This window comes from Protomyctophum parallelum, assembly GCF_964188405.1.
Source record: "Protomyctophum parallelum genome assembly, chromosome: 22".
NCBI classification, from domain to species: Eukaryota; Metazoa; Chordata; class Actinopteri; order Myctophiformes; family Myctophidae; genus Protomyctophum; species Protomyctophum parallelum.
The window spans coordinates 27361439-27385486 of record NC_139714.1 but is presented as its reverse complement, the minus strand read 5'-3'; the positions used below and the strand labels follow the sequence as shown (position 1 = coordinate 27385486).

Sequence of the window (24048 nt, the reverse complement as noted above, 5' to 3'; positions counted from 1 at the left end):
CATTTAGATTCCTGATTTAACACTTGGCTGCATGCTGAAAATATCAGATCTTTAAACCCACCTCCTCGTCTTCAGGACTAAACATGTATTAGACTATAAATATCAGATCTATAAACCCACCTCCTCGTCTTCAGACTGAACATGTATTAGACTATAAATATCAGATCTATAAACCCACCTCCTCATCATCAGGGCTAAACATGTAGTTGTATTATATGATCAGATCTATAAACCCACCTCCTCATCCTCAGGGCTGAACATGTAGTTGTAGAAAGCCGGTGTTTTCTTGTTCAGTCGGTCGATGTAATCCCAGACAGATTTACACACCGTGGGGCTCCGCCTCTCGCCTTTCTCCTCGTACAATACTCCTGTTGGAGGTCATTAAATAAAGTACTCATTAAATAAAGTACTCATTAAATAAAGTACTTAAATACATTCACTGCCATGTATTAATCAACAAATTCTTCCAAAACCGCCAGTGTTTTTCCAGTGAAACCCTTATTTTGAAGGCCCACCGGGACCCGACCCAAAGTATAAAGTATTAAATCAATCATTCAATCAATCAATAAGTCAGCCAATCGATGGGTCCAGGTGCTCACCCAGCTCTATCCTCTACCAACCAATCAGAGGTGCTCACCCAGCTCTATCCTCTACCAACCAATCAGAGGTGCTCACCCAGCTCTATCCTCTCGTAGTCGGAGTCCAGCAGGAAGGTTCTGAAGCGGTTGGACACGTAGTGGTAGGCCAGGAACTTCAGGTAGAACTGACTGAACTCAAACTCCATGGGGAACTGGAGGTGGATCTGGAGAGAGACAGGGACACACAGGGTTAACTCTATGGGGAACTGGAGGTGGATCTGGAGAGAGACAGGGACACACAGGGTTAACTCTATGGGGAACTGGAGGTGGATCTGGAGAGAGACAGGGACACATAGGGTTAACTCCATGGATCTGGAGAGAGATCAACATATGGAATGAATTCTGTACTGGCCATATATGGAGTGTACAGGGTTTGATGAGGTCAGATCAACATATGGAATGTCAGAACAGGTCAGCTCCATATATGGAGAGCTAGGGGTTTGAGGTCATCTGTAGAGTTGCTGGCCGGCTCCATATATAGATCTAAGGGGTTAATCCAGTCTTCTCCATGTATGGCTATTATTTTTTCATTTCGATTTTGACAGCAAATCAGAATGAAAATGAACACGGATACGTACCTGGTGCACACAGAGTCTAGGGACTTTAGGAAAAGTGGGGATGATACGTACCTGGTGCACACAGAGTCTAGGCACTTTACGTACCTGGTGCACACAGAGTCTAGGAACTTTACGTACCTGGTGCACAGAGTCTAGGAACTTTAGGTACCTGGTGCACAGATTCTAGGAACAGTACGTACCTGGTGCACATAGTCTAGGGACTTTACATACCTGGTGCACACATAGTCTAGGGACTTTACACACCTGGTGCACACAGAGTCTAGGAACTTTACGTACCTGGTGCACAGAGTCTAGGAACTTTAGGTACCTGGTGCACAGAGTCTAGGAACTTTATGTACCTGGTGCACACAGTCTAGGAATGTTACATACCTGGTGCACACAGTCTAGGAACTTTACGTACCTGGTGCACACAGAGTCTAAGAACTTTAGGTACCTGGCGCACACAGTCTAGGGACTTTACGTACCTGGTGCACACATAGTCTAGGGACTTTACGTACCTGGTGCACACAGTCCAGGAACTGCAGGAACAGCGGGGTGAAGCCGCTGCTCTGGCTGGCCAGCGTCTGCGCCCCCCGGTGGCTGAAACGGTGTCCGAACGACAGCCACTCCTTCTCCACCAGCAGCCGGAAGCCGTCCAGCGTGCGATAGTACGGGTCCGACAGCAGCTGGACCAGAGACACCACCTGGTGGAGGAGGAGGGGTATTGCGTTGCATTAACCCATTCTGACCTGAGATCAGATTCATACAAGGTTTCCACTGGACACACACTGGTCTGATTAACCCATTCTGACCTGAGATCAGATTCTAAAAATGTCAGTCGTTCTTCGATTTTTCAAAAATAGCAGATCTGCTATTTTTCAATAGCTAAAGCATGACATGATGCCAACACCAAAATGGGTTCCCGCGCAAAATGGGTTAAGTTCCTGACCACAGGCATTTAACCTTAACCCCCTAGTGGCCAATGACGTTATCTGCGTGTTAAATCAACAAATCCCTCGTGGCCAATGACGTTATCTGCGTAGTAGACGTACTGCCCTGTCAGTACGTCTTATTATAACAAAATAATGAAATGTTTTGACTTTTTTATTTTTATTTTATGTAATCTACCAAAAACCGGCCGAAACCTGTGCGATCGTGCACTATCGTGCACGCGCGCCGTCTCTATGTGATCCGCGGCAAAAAATTTGATATTTTGGGATGTTCCTGGCCGTTTTTAAGCTTAATTTGACTAAGTTATGAAAAAGCTAATGTTAGCTTAGCAATCCGGACAGCCAAGCTATGTGCTAGGGGTCAAATTAGCCTCCTTTGTTTACCTCCGTTTGACAGGAAGTGATTTAGCCAGATTTGACACTTTTGCAGAAATCAGAATAATGGAACGTTCCCGCCATCTGGTGGCGATTCTGGGTATTAATTTGAAAATGAAAGTAAAACGTAATGTATTTTATTTAGATCGCTGATCCCTCTTATTGCATTAAAATGACGAATTAAGAAATGGGGCACTGGCCAGCATTGGCCAGATTTGTCGACTTTTTGAATGGCAATCGAAAAATGTGAGATATGACCACAATGTCACGAAATGTCTCATTTTATAGCTCCAAGTCACTACTTTACAATGATTTTTTTTTTTTTATTATAGCTTGTTCCATCGTTTACTTATAAGATTTTTAGTAGACCTTGGTTTCAGTGATAAGTCAAACCAAGGTGTACTAAAATGCTTATAAGTAAACGATGGAACATGCTAGGAACATTATTTTTTTTTTCGGTGTAAACTAGAGACGTGCAGCTTTAAAATGAGATATTTCGTGACATTGTGGTCATATCGCACATTATTCTATTGTCATTCAAAAAGTCGCCAGATCTGGCCCAATGCACAATAAGATGTTATTAAATCTAGAAATAAGAGGGTTAATTCTGACCCGAGATCAGATTCTAAAATGTCTTCAATATTCTGATATTAACCTGAGGGCATCTATTACATGGCTGGGTTGAATGCTTCTGATTGGTCAATCGCTGAATTCAGCGGTGAGTTGTGTGTTGATAATGACCGCTCCGCTCTATAACAGACCTCTGCCTGATAAAAACCAGCCACGCCCGCTTGATTTACTGCCGTTTCCAACATGACCGCCATGTAAACACACACACACTAGTGCCACACAATGTCATTTACAGCTGAACGTTGCTCTCAAAAAAAACATGAAAACATTTGAGCGAGAAATAGACTCGCAGTAAAACCCCGGACATGGATTCGATTTGATCAACTCCACTTCCTTCTTTTCCGGCAGTGCTGCAGCTGGCCAGACGTAGCCAGCGCCAACTTATGGAATACTTTTTTTACCAGCTGCAAGCTGGTCAATAAGAGCTTGCCAAAACTCCGACTGGAGATCGACAGGAGATCATTTTCTGCTGAGCCTGCACGAGTGGTGTGCGCATGCGTGAAATTGGAACGATACAGAGAAGAAATTGGAACGATACAGAGAAGAAATTGGAACGATACAGAGAAGAAATTGGAACGATACAGAGAAGAAATTGGACGATACAAATTGGAACGAATAATGCAGCTGGTAATTAATTAATTTAATCAATTTGGGCTTGTTTTGTTGTGTTTTGGGTCAATGTATTCATTTATTATGTTAGGTAGACCACCTAGCCAGCTATTATCCCTTACATATACCTGTGTAGTGACGTCCCAGCTGTGTGTACAGTATATATAGTACAGTAGTAGTACAGTATAGTACAGTATATACCTGTGTAGTGACGTCCCAGCCGTCCTCCAGGCTGACCATCACAGATGATCCAGTGTCCAACAGCTCCACCACCAGGACAGAAACCTGCAGCACCCTGTGTAACTGAGACATGCACACGCACACACACACACACACACACACACACACACACACACACACACACACACACACACACGAAGGAGGTTGCATGGTGGTCAAACCAGATACAACTGCTGCAACTTATTAACACACACAGGGTTAGGGTTCATAACTTCATACTACTACAACAAACATCAAGGATAAATGAAATAATATAAATCAAACGTATATATAGCTCGCTGCTTAGCAGAAAACAAATTAAAAAAACAATAATGTAAAGATATATTGAAATATATCTTTGTGAACGGACACACACGCACGCACACACGCGCGCGCGCACACACACACACACACACACACACACACACACACACACACACACACACACACACACACACACACACACACACACACACAGAGGTGGGGGCTGTGCACCTACCAGGACCATCCACTCGGACTCCTCCAGGCATCGGTAGAAGCTCATGGCGGGGTCGGAGGTCGCGGAGCTGGGGACGCACGCCTTCATGAGCTTCTTGAAGCTGTTCTTCACCTGCCGCACGTCGCACACCTCGATGGGGACCACCTCCCACTGCTGGAACGAGTCCTGTTTACCCCCCTGGGAGGGGGACAGGGGTACATGTTAAATACACCCCGATGGGGACCACCTCCCACTGCTGGAACGAGTCCTGTTTACCCCCCTGGGAGGGGGACAGGGGTAACATGTTAAATACACCCCGATGGGGACCACCTCCGACTGCTGGAACGAGTCCTGTTTACCCCCCTGGGAGGGGGACAGGGGTACATGTTAAATACACCCCGATGGGGACCACCTCCCACTGCTGGAACGAGTCCTGTTTACCCCCCTGGGAGGGGGACAGGGGTACACGTTAAATACACCCCGATGGGGACCACCTCCCACTGCTGGAACGAGTCCTGTTTACCCCCCTGGGAGGGGGACAGGGGTACACGTTAAATACACCCCGATGGGGACCACCTCCCACTGCTGGAACGAGTCCTGTTTACCCCCCTGGGAGGGGGACAGGGGTACACGTTAAATACACCTCGATGGGGACCACCTCCCACTGCTGGAACGAGTCCTGTTTACCCCCCTGGGAGGGGGACAGGGGTACACGTTAAATACACCTCGATGGGGACCACCTCCCACTGCTGGAACGAGTCCTGTTTACCCCCCTGGGAGGGGGACAGGGGTAACATGTTAAATACACCCCGATGGGGACCACCTCCCACTGCTGGAACGAGTCCTGCTTACCCCCTTATTATTTTGGGTCGGCCTTTCCTTCTTTAGCGTACCTAGACCGGATCGCGCATGCGTGTTGCCGTCCACCTCCCATTATACAGGCAGACTAAAAGCTGAATAACTCCTAATCTACAGATCTCTCCATGGTTTGGTCAATTAGCGCGATGTTCGGAGGACTTTGCTGATTATCCGGTGGTCTAGATGGAAACATTGGTGCTTTCTAGAGCAAGGATGGCTATACTTTAGCTCCGTAGCATTGACGCTATTTTTCTAGCACAAGATGGACGCCCACAACATCCGTTTCTGTGCTGCGTGCGCAACCTCTAAATCTTCCCCACAGACCGAAGTTGGCTTTGCGTCCAGAAGGTGGCAGCCAAACGGTTAAAACGTGAATAGCTCTTGATCTAAATCATTCCGTCCAATTCTAGGCAAAGATATGTTTTAGACGGCCCACCGCGGTCGCACTACAGTACATCAAGCTACTTCAGCCACATCCGGGACAGCATCCGGTCCGTCGCTAAACGTGCTATGCTGCTATAAATCGCTGGGCGCTCTGATTTTATGGATCAAATAACCCCGGGCGTTCAGTAGGGTCAGTAAGTCGTGCGGTCGGTCGGTCGATGAGGTCAGCGTTAGGTCAGGAAGTCGTGCGGTCGGTCGGTCGATAGCGTTAGCTCAGGCTCACCTTGAGCTGGGCCTTGTCTCCGATGATGTAGAGGTACGCCCTCTGCTGGCGGAGGAACAGCGCTTCAGTGGCACAGCCGTTGGGCTGCGACGTCTCTTTGGCCGCCAGCCGGTTCCCCACGTCGGGGTTGTACGCACTGAGACGGCCCGAGCCCCGGATGCTGCCCCATTTACCTGCACGCACACACAGGCACACGCACAAACACACACACACACACACACACACACACACTTGTTCAAATGTTCAATCATCAGGCCACATTTCGAATGCTAGATTAAGTGTGCACGTCAATGTGCACACTGACGCACTTTGTGCAAAGGGGTGACACACACACACACACACACCTACTGCATCTAACAGCCATGCTGATGAAACAAGGCAGAAACAGTGAGATATTGACCTATCGGAGAACGGCAGATGCTGATCGTCATACTGTAACTACGTTAACAGTAGCCAGGTCCATCACAGATCTCCGCCTACCGAAACACCCGAGGAAACCTAAAGGCAACGCCTAGAGGGGCTGAGAACCGAGTTAGAAAGACTCTGTCTTTTGGTACAAAAATAGTTATTGTTTTTACACCTTTTGTTCTCTAATCAAACCGTGATGTATATCGGAAGATATATACGGAAGATTATACCTCCCAGTTTTTTTGGGGGGGAATGGAAAGGCGGGGCTTTTCAGAGTAAAATCTGCCTCTTCTGCGTGGCACTGTAGCGCCTTTATTATGAAACATTCCCCGGCAAAATAAGCGAATGGTTTCCAGTCCACCCAGTTGGATCAGCCGTCAGCGGTGGTGTCGGTAGGCAGAGATGAATATATCACCAATGATTGGGTGATCTCTAAGTGTCTAGTCTATGTTGGGACTACAGAAATACACACTCTTCAATAACAGTCACTCTAAAATCTGCCGACACGGAGAGACGAACAAGCAGAAGTTAATCAAACAGGCAACGGCGAAAACAGACACATCAGACGAGACAATGTGAACAGTGCGGAGTGGGACGGACGGACAGACAGACGGACGCATGGACAGACGGACGCATGGACAGACGGACGGCCGGCCCACCAGCATGCAGAGGACGACATGGTGACGCCTCACAGGAGAGAGAAGCTCTCCGTTTAGAAGAGAGGAAGAACACACGTCTCACAGAACACAGTTAGTCCCACGGGCAGCAGCTCAAATGTGGACTACAAGTCCCAGAGGCAGCAGCTCACGTGACATGTGGACTACAATTCCCAGAGGCAGCAGCTCACATGTGGACTACGAGTCCCAGAGGCAGCAGCTCACATGTGGACTACAAGTCCCAGAGGCAGCAGCTCACATGTGGACTACAAGTCCCAGAGGCAGGAGCTCACATGTGGACTACAAGTCCCAGAGGCAGGCAGAAGCTCACATGTGGACTACAAGTCCCAGAGGCAGCAGCTCACATGGGGACTACAAGTCTCAGAGGCAGGCAGCTCACATGTGGAATACAAGTCCCAGAGGCAGCAGCTCACATGTGGACTACAAGTCCCAGAGGCAGCAGCTCAGCTGTGGACTACAAGTCCCAGAGGCAGTAGCTCACATGTGGACTACACCAGGGTATATATGCACAGCAGCAGCCATTTTGGAAAAAAACTCTTCCTACTTCCGGGCCCGCTTCCCTACTTCCTTCACAGGCGTTACCAATGATACTAATTAAGGCTCTGTTCCATTTAGTGTACAGTGCTTAAACGTCTTAATGTCAAGGACCCCCATAACTCTGAGAGGGTACAAATGGAACCATTTGTACCCTCTACGAGTAACACACCCGTACGGGGCCATTTGGAACCCTGACACGTAGAGACGTTAGAGTATATATGAATAGAGAGATGAATAGAGACGGCACCCGGAGGAAACCCTGAGGCAAAACGGACATAGTGGCCGAATTTGGTATTGCAGTTTGGACCCAAATCGTGAACACGCTGGTCCGTTGACTATCATTGTGCACGTTCATGATGACACGTGAACGCTGTTTCATACGTGAACGCGTGAACGCGTGCAATGATAGTCAACGGCCAGCGCGTTCACGATATGGGTCCAATCCATCCCAGAATGCACTCTGTTCCTACCCGGAAGGAGGAGTGAAATGCCTCATGCGCTTTTGAGCAACTTAATGCAAGTGGATGGGAGGAGAAATCCGGTGCCGTCTCTATTCATATACTGTATACTCTAGGTGTAGCAGAGAGTTTCCATTAGTATCATTAACACTGACTCTGTTTGACCAGAATGGAACAGAGCCTTCATTAGTATCATTAACACTGACTCTGTTTGACCAGAATGGAACAGAGCCTTCATTAGTATCATTAACACTGACTCTGTTTGACCAGAATGGAACAGAGCCTTCATTAGTATCATTAACGCTGACTCTGTTTGACCAGAATGGAACAGAGCCTTCATTAGTATCATTAACGCTGACTCTGTTTGACCAGAATGGAACAGAGCCTTCATTAGTGTCATCTGTAACACCTGTGAAGGAAGCAGGCAAGGGGGAGGAGTGTGCATAGAGCCTGTAACAACACTGTTAAAGAGATCTGATTGGTTAGATCGGAAGAGGGGGGGAGGAGGAAGGGGTGTGGCCTACTGTACCTCCAGTAGAGTTCCTGGCCTTGCCCGATACTTTGGGCTGTGAGAGGGAGATGACCTTTGCCCTTTGACCCAGAGCTGAGGTCACATGACAACAGAGACGGCCCGTTAACGAACACAACCACAGATGGGAGATGGAGTTCACTTTCACTACAAACAGCCCCGTTTGGAACCTCACTAAAAGCTTAGCTTAGCTTATAACGGGTACTCAAAAAGGTTATCAGATTTTTGGGGGGGTATCGGATATCGAGCTCCATCCCTAGTGAGGTTCCAAACAGAACCTCTTCTATAAGAGCAAATAGCATAGAGTGAGGTTCCAAATGGGGCTACTTTCACTACCACACACACACACACACACACACAAACCCAAAGAGGAGACGGTGGGATGTGGTGTTTTTGTCACATGTAAACCCTCGTCTCTCTTTGGGTCGGTTTAGTACTTTTTTGGCATCGACTGGACCCGATAAATAATTTTTAGACTTTGGACAATCTTTAGACAAGCCTTTAGACTTTAGACAAATGGTCCTTTGTTCTGGGATCACCACCTAGTCGATGCCACCAGGATGATGCCAAGGTGTTAGTTTAACCCATTTCGGGGCGGGAACCCCTTTTGGTGTGTTAGCATTATGTTATGCTTTAGCTATTGAAAAATAGCAGATCTACAAGCTCCTAGCGCGCCACCGAGTGGCGCGCTACGAGCTTGTAGGTCTGCTATTTCTTTAAACTGTCAGGATTTAGAAGACATTTTTAGAATCTGATCTCAGGTCAAAATGCGTTAAAGAACCACCATTCTTCTGTGCGTTAGAATCTGATCTCAGGTCAGAATGGGCTCACCTCCGCGGCTGAAGGTCCCGGGCATGTCCTCCTTAGAGCCCATCACCTGCTTCATCAGCACGCCGATCTTAGGCTGTCGCAGCTTGTCTGACGACTCTGAGCACCAGGAAATAAACGTCATCAATCTGACCAGAATAAACACGACATTGAGACTAACTTTTACACAGTGTGAACTGGCCAAGAGAAGAGGCGACAGCAGTAACACAGCTCTGCCACTAACAATAACAGGACAACGATCATAAATCTCTCATGGCAGATCAATCTGACCAGTCTAAACACGACAGATGATTGACAGGTGACACTTTATCAATCTGACCAGTCTAAACACGACAGATGATTGACAGGTGACACTTTATCAATCTGACCAGTCACTTCATCTGATGAGTCTAAGGCCCGCCCCCAAAGCACGCCAATGATTTGCCATGGAACAAAACAAAATGTGTGGAGGTGTAGTGACTCAGGGTGTTACCATATCATAATGTGATGAGGTGTAGTGACTCAGGGTGTTACCATATCATAATGTGATGATGAGGTGTAGTGACTCAGGGTGTTTCCATATCATAATGTGACGAGGTGTAGTGACTCAGGGTGTTACCATATCATAATGTGATGAGGTGTAGTGACTCAGGGTGTTACCATATCATAATGTGTGGAGGTGTAGTGCCTCAGGGTGTTTCCATATCATAATGTGATGAGGTGTAGTGACTCAGGGTGTTTCCATATCATAATGTGATGAGGTGTAGTGCCTCAGGGTGTTTCCATATCATAATGTGATGAGGTGTAGTGACTCAGGGTGTTACCATATCATAATGTGATAATGAGGTGTAGTGACTCAGGGTGTTTCCATATCATAATGTGATGAGGTGTAGTGACTCAGGGTGTTACCATATCATAATGTGATGAGGTGTAGTGCCTCAGGGTGTTTCCGTACCTGACGTGCTCATGTGCGAGGAGGTGAAGTGACTCAGAGTGTTCCTCCCGCCCTCCCTGCTCTCGTTGTAGGAAGGCATGGAGCTGATGATGGCCTGGAGGTACTTCTCCTGCTCCAGGCTGGTGGAGTCAGCCTGGGACGGAACTAGAGGACGGGGGGAGATGGGAGAAGATCTTTAGAACCGTTACAGGCTGGTGGAGTGAAGAACCTTACCAGAGCTGGGGGGCGTTGGGGGACTAGAACCTTACCAGAGCTGGGGGCGTTGGGGGACTAGAACCTTACCAGAGCTGGGGGCGTTGGGGGACTAGAAGCTTACCAGAGCTGGGGGACAAGAACCTTACCAGAACTGAGGGCGTTGGGGGACTAGCACCTTACCAGAGCTGGGGGCGTTGGGGGACTAGAACCTTACCAGAGCTGGGGGGCGTTGGGGGACTAGAAGCTTACCAGAGCTGGGGGGGCGTTGGGGGACTAGAACCTTACCAGAGCTGGGGGGCGTTGGGGGACTAGAACCTTACCAGAGCTGGGGGCGTTGGGGGACTAGAACCTTACCAGAGCTGGGGGCGTTGGGGGACTAGAACCTTACCAGAGCTGGGGGCGTTGGGGGACTAGAACCTTACCAGAGCTGGGGGCGTTGGGGGACTAGAACCTTACCAGAGCTGGGGGCGTTGGGGGACTAGAACCTTACCAGAGCTGGGGGCGTTGGGGGACTAGAACCTTACCAGAGCTGGGGGCGTTGGGGGACTAGAACCTTACCAGAGCTGGGGGTGTTGGGGGACTAGAACCTTACCAGAGCTGAGGGACTAGAACCTTACCATAGCTGGGGGACTAGAACCTTACCAGAGCCGGGGGACTAGAAGCTTACCAGAGCTGAGGGACTAGAACCTTACCAGAGCTGGGGGCGTTGGGGGACTAGAACCTTACCAGAGCTGGGGGTGTTGGGGGACTAGAACCTTACCAGAGCTGGGGCGTTGGGGGACTAGAACCTTACCAGAGCTGGGGGCGTTGGGGGACTTGAAGAAGCCCACCACTCCCTTGGCGTGGAGGCCGGCTGAGCGCAGCAGCACCGCCTTGGTCCGCGAGTTCCTCCAGCAGACCACGGGGAAGCGGTTCTGGCGGTAACAGCGAGAGATCCGCTGGATGGTGGAGTCTGGGATGCTCTGAGGCACGATGAGCAGGCCGGGGTAGCTGTGGAAACACACAGGTACCACACACAGGTAACACACACACACACACACACACACACGCACGCACGCACACACACACAAACAAATTCAAAGGTTAACCCATTCATGCCTGACGTCGAAATAAATAAAAAAACTCATGTTTTTATATCAGTGGTTCTCAATATTTCATGTCAAGGACATGAAGACCCCCATCTGAAAATATGTTGTTCCAGGGGAATCTTTGAAGCTCAAAAGTTACGTAATTGAGCTTGTAGATCTGCTATTGTCAGAGTGCAGCACCTGAGCTCAACCCAACATAATATGACTTGTCTTCTAGTTCTACTGGATCTCTGCTACACTCTGGTAAGCTTCTTCAAGTGGTTCCTGAGATAATGGACAAAACATGTGCACTCACCTCCTGCAGACCGTGTACATGCAGTTTGGTGCGTGTGTGTGTGTGTGTGTGCGTGCACTCACCTCCGACAGACCGTGTACATGCAGTTGGGTGGGTGCGTGCGTGCGTGCGTGCATGCGTGTGTGTGTGTGTGTGCGCGCTCACCTCCTGCAGACCGTGTACATGCGGTTGACCGTAGAGATGCGGAACGGCTCGTTCTTGGAGCGGGTCAGGCTGTTACTGAGTGTGCCCAGACCGAGCCGCTGGTAGTCACGGCAACAGGCCCGCTCCACCACGTTGGACATGGTCTGGCGGTCCGACGACCGCATGGTGGACGAGAGGGTGAGAGAGGAGGGGTCCAGCTCCTCTGAGACTGGAGAGAGACACACACACACACACACACACACGCGCACACACACACACACACACACACACACACAGGAGTGATTGGTGCAGGCTGTGAGGAGCTACGGCAGTGACAGTGACAGACAGACACACATTCAGACATTGACTGAATTATAGTATGATGATATGATGTTCCAGAAAGAGTGGAATGTGCTGTGTGTGTGTGTGTGTGTGTGTGTGTGTGTGTGTGTGTGTGTATGTGCATGTGTGTGCGTATGTGTGTGTGTGTGTGTGTGTGTGTGCGTGTACCTGAGATCTCGTCCTCGTCCATCTCAGACTGGAAGCTGCTCCGGTTCTCCCAGGTTGGGGGAGAATACTTCTTCCTGGTCACGTACTGACGGCCGATGGTCCGCTTAGCACTCTTTACCAGGTTCTTAGACAGGGTCCTGGGGAGAGAGAGAGAGAGAGAGAGAGACATCAGGCTTTACTGGAGAGAGAGAGAGAGATATGGTCCTCTTAGCACTCTTTACCAGGTTCTTAGACAGGGTCCTGGAGGGAGAGAGAGAGAGACATCAAGCTTTACTGGAGAGAGAGAGAGAGAGAGAGAGAGAGAGAGAGAGAGAGAGAGAGAGAGAGAGAGAGAGAGAGAGAGAGAGAGAGAGAGAGAGAGAGATGGTCCGCTTAGCACTCTTTACCAAGTTCTTAGACAGGGTCCTGGAGGGAGAGAGACATCAGTCTTTACTGGACAGAGAGAGAGATGTCTTACTTTAAGGACTGGTTCTTGTCCTTGGTCTTGTGCTCCACCACCATCTTGCCACTCTGTCCCACGGTGAAGGCGAAGGTTCCCTGGACGTGTTGCGGGTAGCGCAGCTTGTGCATGTGTTTCCTGAAGACCTCGGCCAGGTCCGACGCCACCTCCTCGTCGAAGGCGATCTTCATCAGCTGCAGGCGGGACATGAAGGAAGAATATTTAATAACCAAGATGTCACCGAAGACACTCATTCTTAAAGGTGGGGTTTATGTGTATAATGAGGGGAAGACTCTTCTCCTTTCTGCCTCCCAAACTATGGAATGAACTTCTCATTACAGTCAGAACTACAGACTCACTCCCAATCTAAACTATGGAATGAACTTCTCATTACAGTCAGAACTACAGCCTCACTCCCAATCTAAACTATGGAATGAACTTCTCATTACAGTCAGAACTACAGACTCACTCCCAATCTAAACTACGGAATGAACTTCCCATTACAGTCAGAACTACAGCCTCACTCCCAATCTAAACTACGGAATGAACTTCCCATTACAGTCAGAACTACAGCCTCACTCCCAATCTAAACTACGGAATGAACTTCCCATTACAGTCAGAACTACAGACTCACTCCCAATCTAAACTATGGAATGAACTTCCCATTACAGTCAGAACTACAGACTCACTCCCAATCTAAACTATGGAATGAACTTCCCATTACAGTCAGAACTACAGACTTACTCCCAATCTAAACTATGGAATGAACTTCCCATTACAGTCAGAACTACAGACTTACTCCCAATCTAAACTACGGAATGAACTTCTCATTGCAGTCAGAACTACAGACTTACTCCCAATCTAAACTACGGAATGAACTTCTCATTGCAGTCAGAACTGCAGACTCACTCCCAATCTAAACTATGGAATGAACTTCCCATTACAGTCAGAACTACAGACTCACTCCCAATCTAAACTATGGAATGAACTTCCCATTACAGTCAGAACTACAGACTTACTCCCAATCTAAACTATGGAATGAACTTTTCATTGCAGTCAAAAGCCACAATCTTCCACCGTAGTCTGGAAACCCACCTCAGACTCCAACCTACCTGGAAGCAGAGCTACCAACCTGCACACATTTTGTGTACCAACCACGCAATTCTAGATGTCTATACGCCTAGAATTGCGTGGTTGGTACACAAAATGTGTGCAGGTTGGCAGCTCTGTGGAAGGTGCAGGAACGGAGCTGTAAGCCCTCTAACCTAGCCTGGTTAATAAACCAGACTAATATCGCACGGACCGCGGGATATTAGTCTGGGGAGGCTCAGCTTGGATTTCATTTCCAGGGAAACATTTTCTCTTTGACGCAATTGGTCAGAGCTACTGTCAGTCAAAGGTCTCAAGCATTGAAAGTCACTGTACCAAAGCCCGCCCATATTGCATACCGTGTCCCGATTGGCCGCCCACATTCTCTGGTGTAGGAAATGGGCGTACAATTGAGCCTCTCCAGACCGAAATCCGCCGGCAGGCAATTTATTTTTGCCAACGGCTGATTCGGTCTGGTTTATTAACCAGGCTACCTCTAACCTACCTGGAAGGTGCAGGAACGGAGCTGTAAGCCCTCTTGGATGAACTGGTCCATGGGCAGAGACACAGAGATCCTCTTCTCCTTGGTCAGCGAGGCGACGGGGAAGGAGCGAGTCACCACCTGCTCACCCACTGTGGACCAACAATACAAACAGAGATTTTAAATAAATAAAATAATGCAATGGGAGTTTATTCCAGGCCGTCGGGGCATAGAACCAGAAAGCTGCTTCGCTGTGCATTATAAACCCTAATCTCGTCCGAACCCGCCCAATATCATTCTTAGCATGGATTCGAGCCCTGTAATTGGACATAGAGCACCAAAGTTCTGACGTCACTATTACAGCTGCCAACGAATATTCGTTTTCCGAATCCATTTCCGAATCCAAAAAATAAATGAATAACCGAATATATCAAATTAAGGTCCGAATTAAAAATAATAATAAAAAATATATTTTATTTATTATTATTATTAGTTTTCGCGAGACGGTGCCATGGGTAAGCGACGCGTTGTGACTTGTGAGCTTGTAGATTAGTTATATTTGCCAAGCGACACGCCGACACCGGCATACATTAAAGAATAAATCATCTCTGCCTCGTACTCTTCCTAGCAGCGCAGCCTGCGTAGTGAGCACAGGGCGGGCGGGGCCGCGGGAGCCTTTTACGTTCTTTGCGCAGTGAGTGTAGGCTGCACAGAATGGTGAAATCTTCCGTCAACAGCGTATCTAGTGATCAGAATCTGGGTCGGTGTTGTTTTGGACAGACGGGAGAATCATGAAGCGACTTTATCCTTCAGGAAATTATAAGAAGATAAATAAAATGCGTAAGGATGAAATGTGGTGCCGGGTCCGGCAGCAGCAGCAGCAATGCAGTGTTCTGTTCTGTGAATTAAATTAATACTGCCTCCGTGCCTCGTTTTGATAAGGCTGTGTGGTAGGATTGCTCATTTAAGAAAAAAAAAGTTTTACTGGAGAAGGGAGAATGCATGCGTTGTGTTCCAACTTGCTTTTCAGCAGCACCAATGCGCGGAGAGAGAGTTGCGCCAGCAATGCGATCTTAAATGTCTCTCAGGTTGTATTGGTGTAAATATAATTATTAATAAATCCGAATGGCTCGAATTGAAATCCGAAATCCGAATGGGTCGAATTGCTCGAATCCACGTGGGTTTTTAAAACGAATATCCAAATCCAATTTTTGGACAATTACGGCAGCACTAGTCAATTCAATTCAATTCAATTCAATTCAAAGGGCTTTATTGGCATGAGAAAACATACGTTTACATTGCCAAAGCAGAAAGAACAGTACAACAATACAGCAATACAATCAAAACAAAAACAAAAATTATGTACTTTGTCAGATTCTTCAATAGATCAACTTCTATGTTCAAGATCACTCGATGCAGGTATAGTGCAGGCATATACACAATGATTAGTCTTTACAGTGGTTGTGTTCCATTTGATATCCTTCTCCTATCACAGCAACTCACAAATCTTGCTGCTGTGTTTGCACATTGTTGTACTTCGCCCAGCAGATATGGGAGTTTTTTGTCATTGGTCATGTTTTCAAAATCTCCGTGTGTGGTTGTAATCTGTGGGAAGTATGTGTCTCTGATGTCTTGGTACAATGGACAGATGGTTAGGAAGTGTAGCTCGGTTTCCACTTCATTTAGTGTGCAGTGGGTGCATAGTCTGTCTTCTCTCGGGATACAGGTCTGCCTATGACGGCCTTTCTCGATCGCGAGACTGTGCTCACTGAGTCTGTACCTAGTTAAGGTTTTTCTTTGTTTTGGGTCGGTCACAGTGCTCAGGTATTCTGCCACTGTGTATTCTCTGTTTAGGGCCAGATAGCATTCTAGTTTACTCTGCTTTTGTGTTGCCACTTTCCAGTGTGTCAGATAGTTTTCCTTTTGCTGTTTTATAATTTGGTTTAGTCCAATGGGTTTTCTATCTCGTGGCTCTGTTTGTGTTTGTGCCCGGAGTTCCAGGGCCAGCTGGCTGAGGGGGCATCTCTCTAGAGTTTCACTGTGTGTGAGTGCCTTGTTATGGAGTGCATCTAGGTCACTTTCTTTTAGGTGGTTGTAGAACTTAAGTGCTCTCTTTTTTATTTTGATTATGAGTGGGTATCGTCAGTCACTGTCACTGTCAGTAGAGAGCTTGTAGGACTGCTATTTTTGAAAAATCAAAGAACGACTGACATAGAAACATAGCTTTTTCAGAAAACTGTCAGGATGTAGAAGACATTTTTAGAATGTGATCTCAGGTCAGAATGGGTTAAGTACTCGTAGATTGGTATCGGAGCATCTCTACACATCTAGGCAGATCAATACATCAATCAATCAATCAAAAGAAGAATGAAATCAAGCCTGAATACTGTACATACTGTACCAGAAGCTATGAAAACGTGAAGCGGGGTGTGTGTGTGTGTGTGTGTGTGTGTGCGCGCTCACCCAGGGGGTCGGTGGGCGTGCCCTTGAAGATGAGCCGGTAGGTGGTCAGGAAGATGGCGCCCTCTGCTGGCAGCAGGGGGGGACCCCCCATGGCCCCCGTGGCCTCCTCACGGCCGTCAGAGATCAGGTGGACCCGCATGCCGTCCATCACTAACTCCTCCCCTGGCAGCAGGGACGGGGTTAACAGCTTGGGCTGGGGAGGGGAGGGAGAGGGAGAGGGAGAGGAGAGGAGAGGAGAGGAGAGGAGAGGAGAGGAGAGGAGAGGAGAGGAGAGGAGCATTGTTAGCATGTCATGTCCAAGCAGGATAGCGGGTGACGACCAATCAGAAGCATGCCTTCACAACCATGCTTTACAAGCAGTGTTCATGTTGACAGGTCTTAGTTTTTAGAATAAGGAGGAGCCTGTATAAATAATTAAACAAGACTTAAGGTCCCAGCTCACCGGACGCAATTTCGGATTTGTAGCTGCGTTTTTTCGTCTGTTTTCCGAAGAAACTTGTCCAGTGTGCAACTTAGTGCTTTTTCTGGTTTTATCATAAGCAGCTATTGTAATGTACAGTTTGCAAACTGTTTTGCAACAATATCAATATCAATATATCAAAATATATAAATATCAACAAATATCAAAATATAAAAAAATAAAAAAAATAAAAAAAATAGTCTTAGTCTGTCTTTAGAAGGACACTCCAAATATTAGTCTTTTAAAAATTCAAATGAATTCAAAGTTCAAAATTAAGCCAGTTTACAGTCACTGGATGCACCACCAATCCGAACGTTGTTGTTTGGCGAGTGAAAAATAACTCTGTTGTTGCCTTTTGTATTACCAGACCATGATGACACACTTTGTATACCGTTTTATAATGGAGTCACGAAACAAAAGGCACACACACACACACACACACAGAGTCATGCACTATAATGTACAAAGGGCGTTCGTTTGGCAGTGATCGTGAAATGAGGATGCCTGTGTGTGTGTGTGTGTGTGTGTGTGTGTGTGTGTGTGTGTGTGTGTGTGTGTGTGTGTGTCAGTGCCAAAAACGTGTGGAGACAAGCTCAGCTCAGCCTCAGCCCCCCCACCCCTCTCTCTCTCCCTCTCTCCCCTCTCTCCCTCTCTCTCTCTCTCCCTCCCTATCTCTCTCCCCTCCCTCCCTCTCTCTCTCCCCCTATCTCTCTCCCCTCCCTCTCTCCCCCTATCTATCTCCCCTCTCTCTCTCTCCCCTCCCTCCCTCTCTTTCTCTCTCCCCCCTCCCTCTGTCTCCCCCTCCCTATCTCTCTCCCCCCTATCTCTCTCCCCTCCCTATCTCTCTCCCCTCCCTCTCTCTCCCTCCCTCTCTCTCCCTATCTCTCTGGGGTTAAATAACAGCACCCTTCCTAAAGCGAAGGCACGCCAGTCCAAACAAGTCTTAAAAGGTGACAGATGTAGAAACTACATCACCCATCATGCATTGCGTGCTGAGAGTCACACAGCGTGCTGGCTGACCTTACAGGCAGACAGACGTACCTGCCGTGACTCTGTTGTAAGACTGAGCTGTGATTGGCGGAGAGGAGGAGGGGGGTGGGCGTGTCTGCTGGGCGGGGCTCCGCGGGGCAGTAAAAATAGGAATTGGTTACCTTTTGGATCGGCGGCAGTCGCTTAGACTCCCTGTGGACCGCGTCCAGAGTCTCGATGTGCATCTGGACGATGTCTGGAGGGAGAGAGAGAGAAGTTACGGGTCCATTTGGTTTCACGTTACACTCATGCTTATGTCAAGGACCCCCAAAATGACTCATTGCAGCAGGGCTGGACTGGCCACCGGGCATACCGGGCATTTTCCCGGTGGGCCGCGACCGTAGGGGGCCGCCATGATAAAAATAAAAATAACCTTTTTCTTTTTTGCTGCCATTCTGCCATCATGATAATTTCACTGTACCTGTATCAGTGAATGACAAATAAACCCTCTACAAAGGGTTGTGTAGTTGTCTGTTGGTTTGTATCATTCATGTTGTTCTGTAAAAGTGGTGGTATTAGGGGCTTGTTTGTTTGTGTGTGCCTCGACGGAGCGGGCGGTAGAGTTTCTGCTATCTGCGCGCTGGTTGTGGTGGGCCGGTCTGGGCCAAATTCACGCGAAAATGCCCGGGCCGAATTTTTGTCCCAGTCCAGCCCTGCATTGCAGAGCTTTGAGGTCCATACCTGGTATCATAGTGTGTGCAGAGCTTTGAGGTTCATACCTGGTATCATAGTGTGTGCAGAGCTTTGAGGTCCATACCTGGTATCATGTTGTGCAGAGCTTTGAGGTTCATACCTGGTATCATAGTGTGTGCAGAGCTTTGAGGTCCATACCTGGTATCATGGTGTGCAGAGCTTTGAGGTCCATACCTGGTATCATGGTGTGTGCAGAGATTTGAGGTCCATACCTGGTATCATGGTGTGCAGAGCTTTGAGGTTCATACCTGGTATCATAGTGTGTGCAGAGCTTTGAGGTCCATACCTGGTATCATGGTGTGTGCAGAGCTTTGAGGTCCATACATGGTATCATAGTGTGTGCAGAGCTTTGAGGTCCATACCTGGTATCATAGTGTGTGCAGAGCTTTGAGGTCCATACCTGGTATCATGGTGTGTGCAGAGATTTGAGGTCCATACCTGGTATCATGGTGTGCAGAGCTTTGAGGTTCATACCTGGTATCATAGTGTGTGCAGAGCTTTGAGGTCCATACCTGGTATCATAGTGTGTGCAGAGCTTTGAGGTCCATACATGGTATCATAGTGTGTGCAGAGCTTTGAGGTCCATACCTGGTATCATAGTGTGTGCAGAGCTTTGAGGTCCATACCTGGTATCATGTTGTGCAGAGCTTTGAGGTCCATAACTGGTATCATAGTGTGTGCAGAGCTTTGAGGTCCATACCTGGTATCATGTTGTGCAGAGCTTTGAGGTCCATACCTGGTATCATAGCGTGCAGAGCCTTGAGGTCCATACCTGGTATCATAGCGTGCAGAGCCTTGAGGTGCTCGTTGGTCACTCCGCTCTCGTTGCACACCTTGTCCACGAAGCGGTTGATGAAGCGAACGACGGAGTTCGCCACGTCCGAACTCTCGGCGTCCTCGAAGCCGCTCTCCGTGTCGTAGCTCTCCGCCATGCTGCCGGCGATGCTGGGCAAACAAACACACCAGATCAGTCGTACAGTAACAATCGTACAGTACAGTAACAATCGTACAGTAACACAAACACACCGTATCAGTCGTACAGTAGAGTAACAATCGTACGGTAACAATCGTACTGTTTTTGTTTTATCAAATACTTGGTGTAACTTCTGTGTGAGAAGTGAACGTGATATTGTTTATGTTGTTGGTGTCTTATAATCCCGTAAGGGATGGGTCTTAACGACAAGACACGAAAATAAAAAGTAACAATCGTACAGTAACAATCATACAGTAACAATCGTACAGTAACAAACACACCGTATCAGTCGTACAGTACAGTAACAATCAAATCTAAGCCAAACAAAACTAAGCCGAAACTGAATGAAAACTAAGCTATGATGACTAAAACTAAGACTAAATATACTGACAATTGTCAACAAATAAAAACTAGACAAAAATGTTAGGAAGGGGACTAGTGGACAAGAGATCCAGTATCGGTGCACACTGCCAGTAATAATAATATACATTACATTTATAACAGCGCTTTTCTTTGTACTCAAAGTCACCTTACGAGACAGAACAAACAAAACGGGAAAAAAACACTCATTTAGTTAACTAAAAACATTAACATTAAAGTCCCTAGACTTGGGCGGCAGCATCATTTACGTCATAGTCATCTAAACAAACATTGTAATAATTTACGTCATAGTCATCTAAACAAACATTGTAATAATTTACGTCATTAAAGTCATCTAAACAAACATTGTAATAATTTACGTCATTAAAGTCATCTAAACAAACATTGTAATAATGTACGTCATAGTCATCTAAACAAACATTGTAATAATTTACATCATAGTCATCTAAACAAACATTGTAATAATTTACGTCATAAAGTCATCTAAACAAACATTGTAATAATGTACGTCATTAAAGTAATCTAAACAAACATTGTAATAATTTACGTCATAAAGTCATCTAAACAAACATTGTAATAATTTACATCATAAAGTCATCTAAACAAACATTGTAATAATGTACGCCATTAAAGTCATCTAAACAAACGTTGTAATATCCTCAAAGTCCCTAGACTTGGCTGGAAATGGATGTAGGTCATAAGTGCTAAACATAAACTGATCTTCAAACAGTCACTTTATTAAGACAATAAAATGAAAATGAAAAAAAGAGGCCAAGTTATTCAGAGACGGACATGGTGCTGTACGTACAGTGGAATTAATAGCTAAAAAGAATACAAATCAGTATTTTAGCCGTTACGTGAGCGCCCCCTCCTGAGATACTTCCGGGTCCTACTTTTGTGTCGCTTTTGTGTCCCCATAGTTATACTGTGACGCTCCGTCGCACTAAATCTGAGACGAAAACAACCACGAAAGTCACATTTTACCGCTTTCCTCGCAAACAACAAAGCTACGCTGCTCTCCCAAATCTGGCTGTGACAGGCCGTCTGCCCCACATGGAATACTATCGACATTTTATTTTATTGTGTCAACTAAATCCTCATTAATGCAAACTAGATTCAACATACTCAAGCCTGCACACATTCTAAATATGCCCCCGAAATATTTCACAGAGCAAATGTTGTTGCCACCTTCAATAATAATGAAAATAATAGTCTTTATTGTCTCCACATCATATATTTTTGTTGTCATGGACACTTCAAGAGGACGTCCATCACCAACATATGTGGATGTACTCGAGAAAGATGCAGGAGCGCAAAGCACCAACGAGCTGGCCAGATGTATGGAGAACCGGAATGACCGGAGGCGACGATGGAGGGCTCGTCTGTTCTGCGTCATTTTGGGGCAATGGGTCGGGGAGGGAGAATAAGAGGAACTGTCCGTTTAGAAGCATTTGCGGTGGACGATGGAGGGGCCGGACTCGTCGTAGTCCTGCTTGTTGATCCACATCTGCTGGAAGGTGGACAGGGAGGCCAGGATGGAGCCTCCGATCCAGACGGAGTACTTCCGCTCCGGCTGCGCGGTGATCTTGATCTTCATGGTGGACGGCGCCAGGTCCGAGATCTCCTTCTGCATCCTTTCGGCCATGCCCGGGTACATGGTGGAGCCTCCGGACAGCACCGTGTTGGTGTACAGGTCCTTGCGGATGTCCATGTCACACTTCATGATGCTGCTGTAGGTGGTCTCGTGGATGCCGCACGACTCCATGCCCAGGACGCGAGGCGTGAAGAGGGCCTCGGGGCAGCGGAACCTCTCGCTGCCCACGGTGATGAGCTGTCCGTCGGGCAGCTCATATCTCTTCTCCAGGGAGGACGAGGAGACGGCGACGGCCATCTCCTGCTCGAAGTCCAGGGCCACGTAGCACAGCTTCTCCTTGACGTCGCGCACAATCTCCCTCTCGGCCGTGGTGGTGAAGCAGTAGCCGCGCTCCGTCAGGAGCTTGGTGAGGTGGTCGGTGAGGTCGCGGCCGGCCAGGTCCAGACGCAGGATGGCGTGGGGCAGGGCGTAGCCCTCGTAGATGGGCACGGTGTGGGTCACGCCGTCCCCGGAGTCCATGACGATGCCCGTGGTCCGCCCCGAGCTGTACAGGGACAGCACGGCCTGGATGGCCACGTACATGTCGGGGACGTTGAAGGTCTCGAACATGATCTGGGCCATCTTCTCCCGGTTGGCCTTGGGGTTCAGGGGGGCCTCGGTGAGCAGGACGGGGTGCTCCTCGGGGGCCACCCTCAGCTCGTTGTAGAAGGTGTGGTGCCAGATCTTCTCCATGTCGTCCCAGTTGGTGACGATGCCGTGCTCGATGGGGTACTTCAGCGTCAGGATGCCCCTCTTGCTCTGGGCCTCGTCGCCCACGTAGCTGTCCTTCTGGCACATGCCCACCATCACCCCCTGGTGGCGGGGGCGACCCACGAGCGACGGGAAGACGGCGCGGGGGGAATCGTCCCCCGCGAAGCCGGCCTTGCAGACGCCGGTTCCGTTGTCGAACACCACGGCGGCGAACTCCTCCTCCATGGCTCTTCTCTATACCTAGTCCACTGTTCTTTACTTCAAACTGTTTAATCTAGTTTCTTCCTAATAAAGTAGCTTTTATTTAGTTTCCTCTTGTAAAGCTTAGTGAGCGAGTACTAAGAAGATTGCTATATAATGCATGTATAAATATTGTATAGTTACGGCTGTCCTTCTGACAGGGACTTCGTCTCTCTACGGAACCTTTCCGTTTCTACCTCTCGTCCCTTTTATGTTTTTCGCTGTGACGTTGACGTGACGTTGACGTGACGTAGAGGTCCATAGTTGGGCCTTGACCGAGAAAAAGTTATTTTTTTTTAAGCGTTGATCCTGTCAAGACAACGATCTCATCACCCTCGGATGTAGAGCAGCGGTTTCCAAAGTGGGGTCCGCGGAGAGTGTACAAATGGAAACAAATGGACCTCTCAGAGTTATATTATTAGTTATATAAATTGGGGGTCCCAGAGATAGAAATGCATGTCAAACTGGGGGTCCTTGAAATTAAACGGGTTGAGAATCACTGCTAGAGCCGTACAGTGTCAGTGTAATGTACATGTAGCTTTGATTACACAGAGTGCCAGGTCCTTAAAGGAAAAAATAATCACACCCATGTGAAGTGAGGGACGCTCTTATCATTATACACATTATCTCATGAAAAAACTCAATTTATGTGATTGGTTCTCCGATTTGCTCGTCTACATACAGCGTACGTTTTGTTTGTGTTGCCACAAATTGACATCATATTTGGCGGACATTTGACCTAATTTCTCCTTTCATCGTCAATGGCAAATATCGAGACGTGTGGGGAGAAAAGCTGTATATAGGAGGGGCTGGCGCCCCACAAACAGGTAAAAACACTTGGCACATGAGGAGTTAGGTGTGTGGTCTGGAGGTGTCCAGTGTGTGTGTGTGTG

The 24048-nt window shown here is 47.7% G+C and overlaps 2 protein-coding genes across 4 annotated transcripts in view; both read right to left on the bottom strand.

Annotated features, from left to right (window-relative positions):
- Positions 1–24048, bottom strand: part of sbf1 (SET binding factor 1) — an 88067-nt gene that overhangs the window by 7905 nt on the left and 56114 nt on the right. For all 3 annotated transcript variants that reach the window (XM_083757546.1, XM_083757547.1, XM_083757548.1), the window contains 17 exons: positions 19990–20162; positions 18647–18720; positions 17036–17228; positions 14597–14724; positions 13021–13196; positions 12564–12700; positions 12075–12282; positions 11341–11537; positions 10353–10496; positions 9422–9517; positions 8591–8665; positions 5982–6154; positions 4478–4654; positions 3961–4062; positions 1714–1899; positions 676–802; positions 238–368 (listed from right to left, as the gene is read on the bottom strand). In XM_083757546.1, coding sequence (XP_083613672.1) covers positions 238–368; positions 676–802; positions 1714–1899; positions 3961–4062; positions 4478–4654; positions 5982–6154; positions 8591–8665; positions 9422–9517; positions 10353–10496; positions 11341–11537; positions 12075–12282; positions 12564–12700; positions 13021–13196; positions 14597–14724; positions 17036–17228; positions 18647–18720; positions 19990–20162 — 2497 coding nt within the window. The remainder of the gene's footprint in view (positions 1–237; positions 369–675; positions 803–1713; positions 1900–3960; positions 4063–4477; positions 4655–5981; positions 6155–8590; positions 8666–9421; positions 9518–10352; positions 10497–11340; positions 11538–12074; positions 12283–12563; positions 12701–13020; positions 13197–14596; positions 14725–17035; positions 17229–18646; positions 18721–19989; positions 20163–24048) is intronic.
- Positions 22013–23140, bottom strand: LOC310853285 (actin, cytoplasmic 2-like; the record flags this gene model as incomplete). Its single annotated transcript, XM_083757562.1, has 1 exon — positions 22013–23140. One exon carries the CDS (start codon positions 23138–23140, stop codon positions 22013–22015), a length of 1128 nt encoding a protein of 375 aa, XP_083613688.1.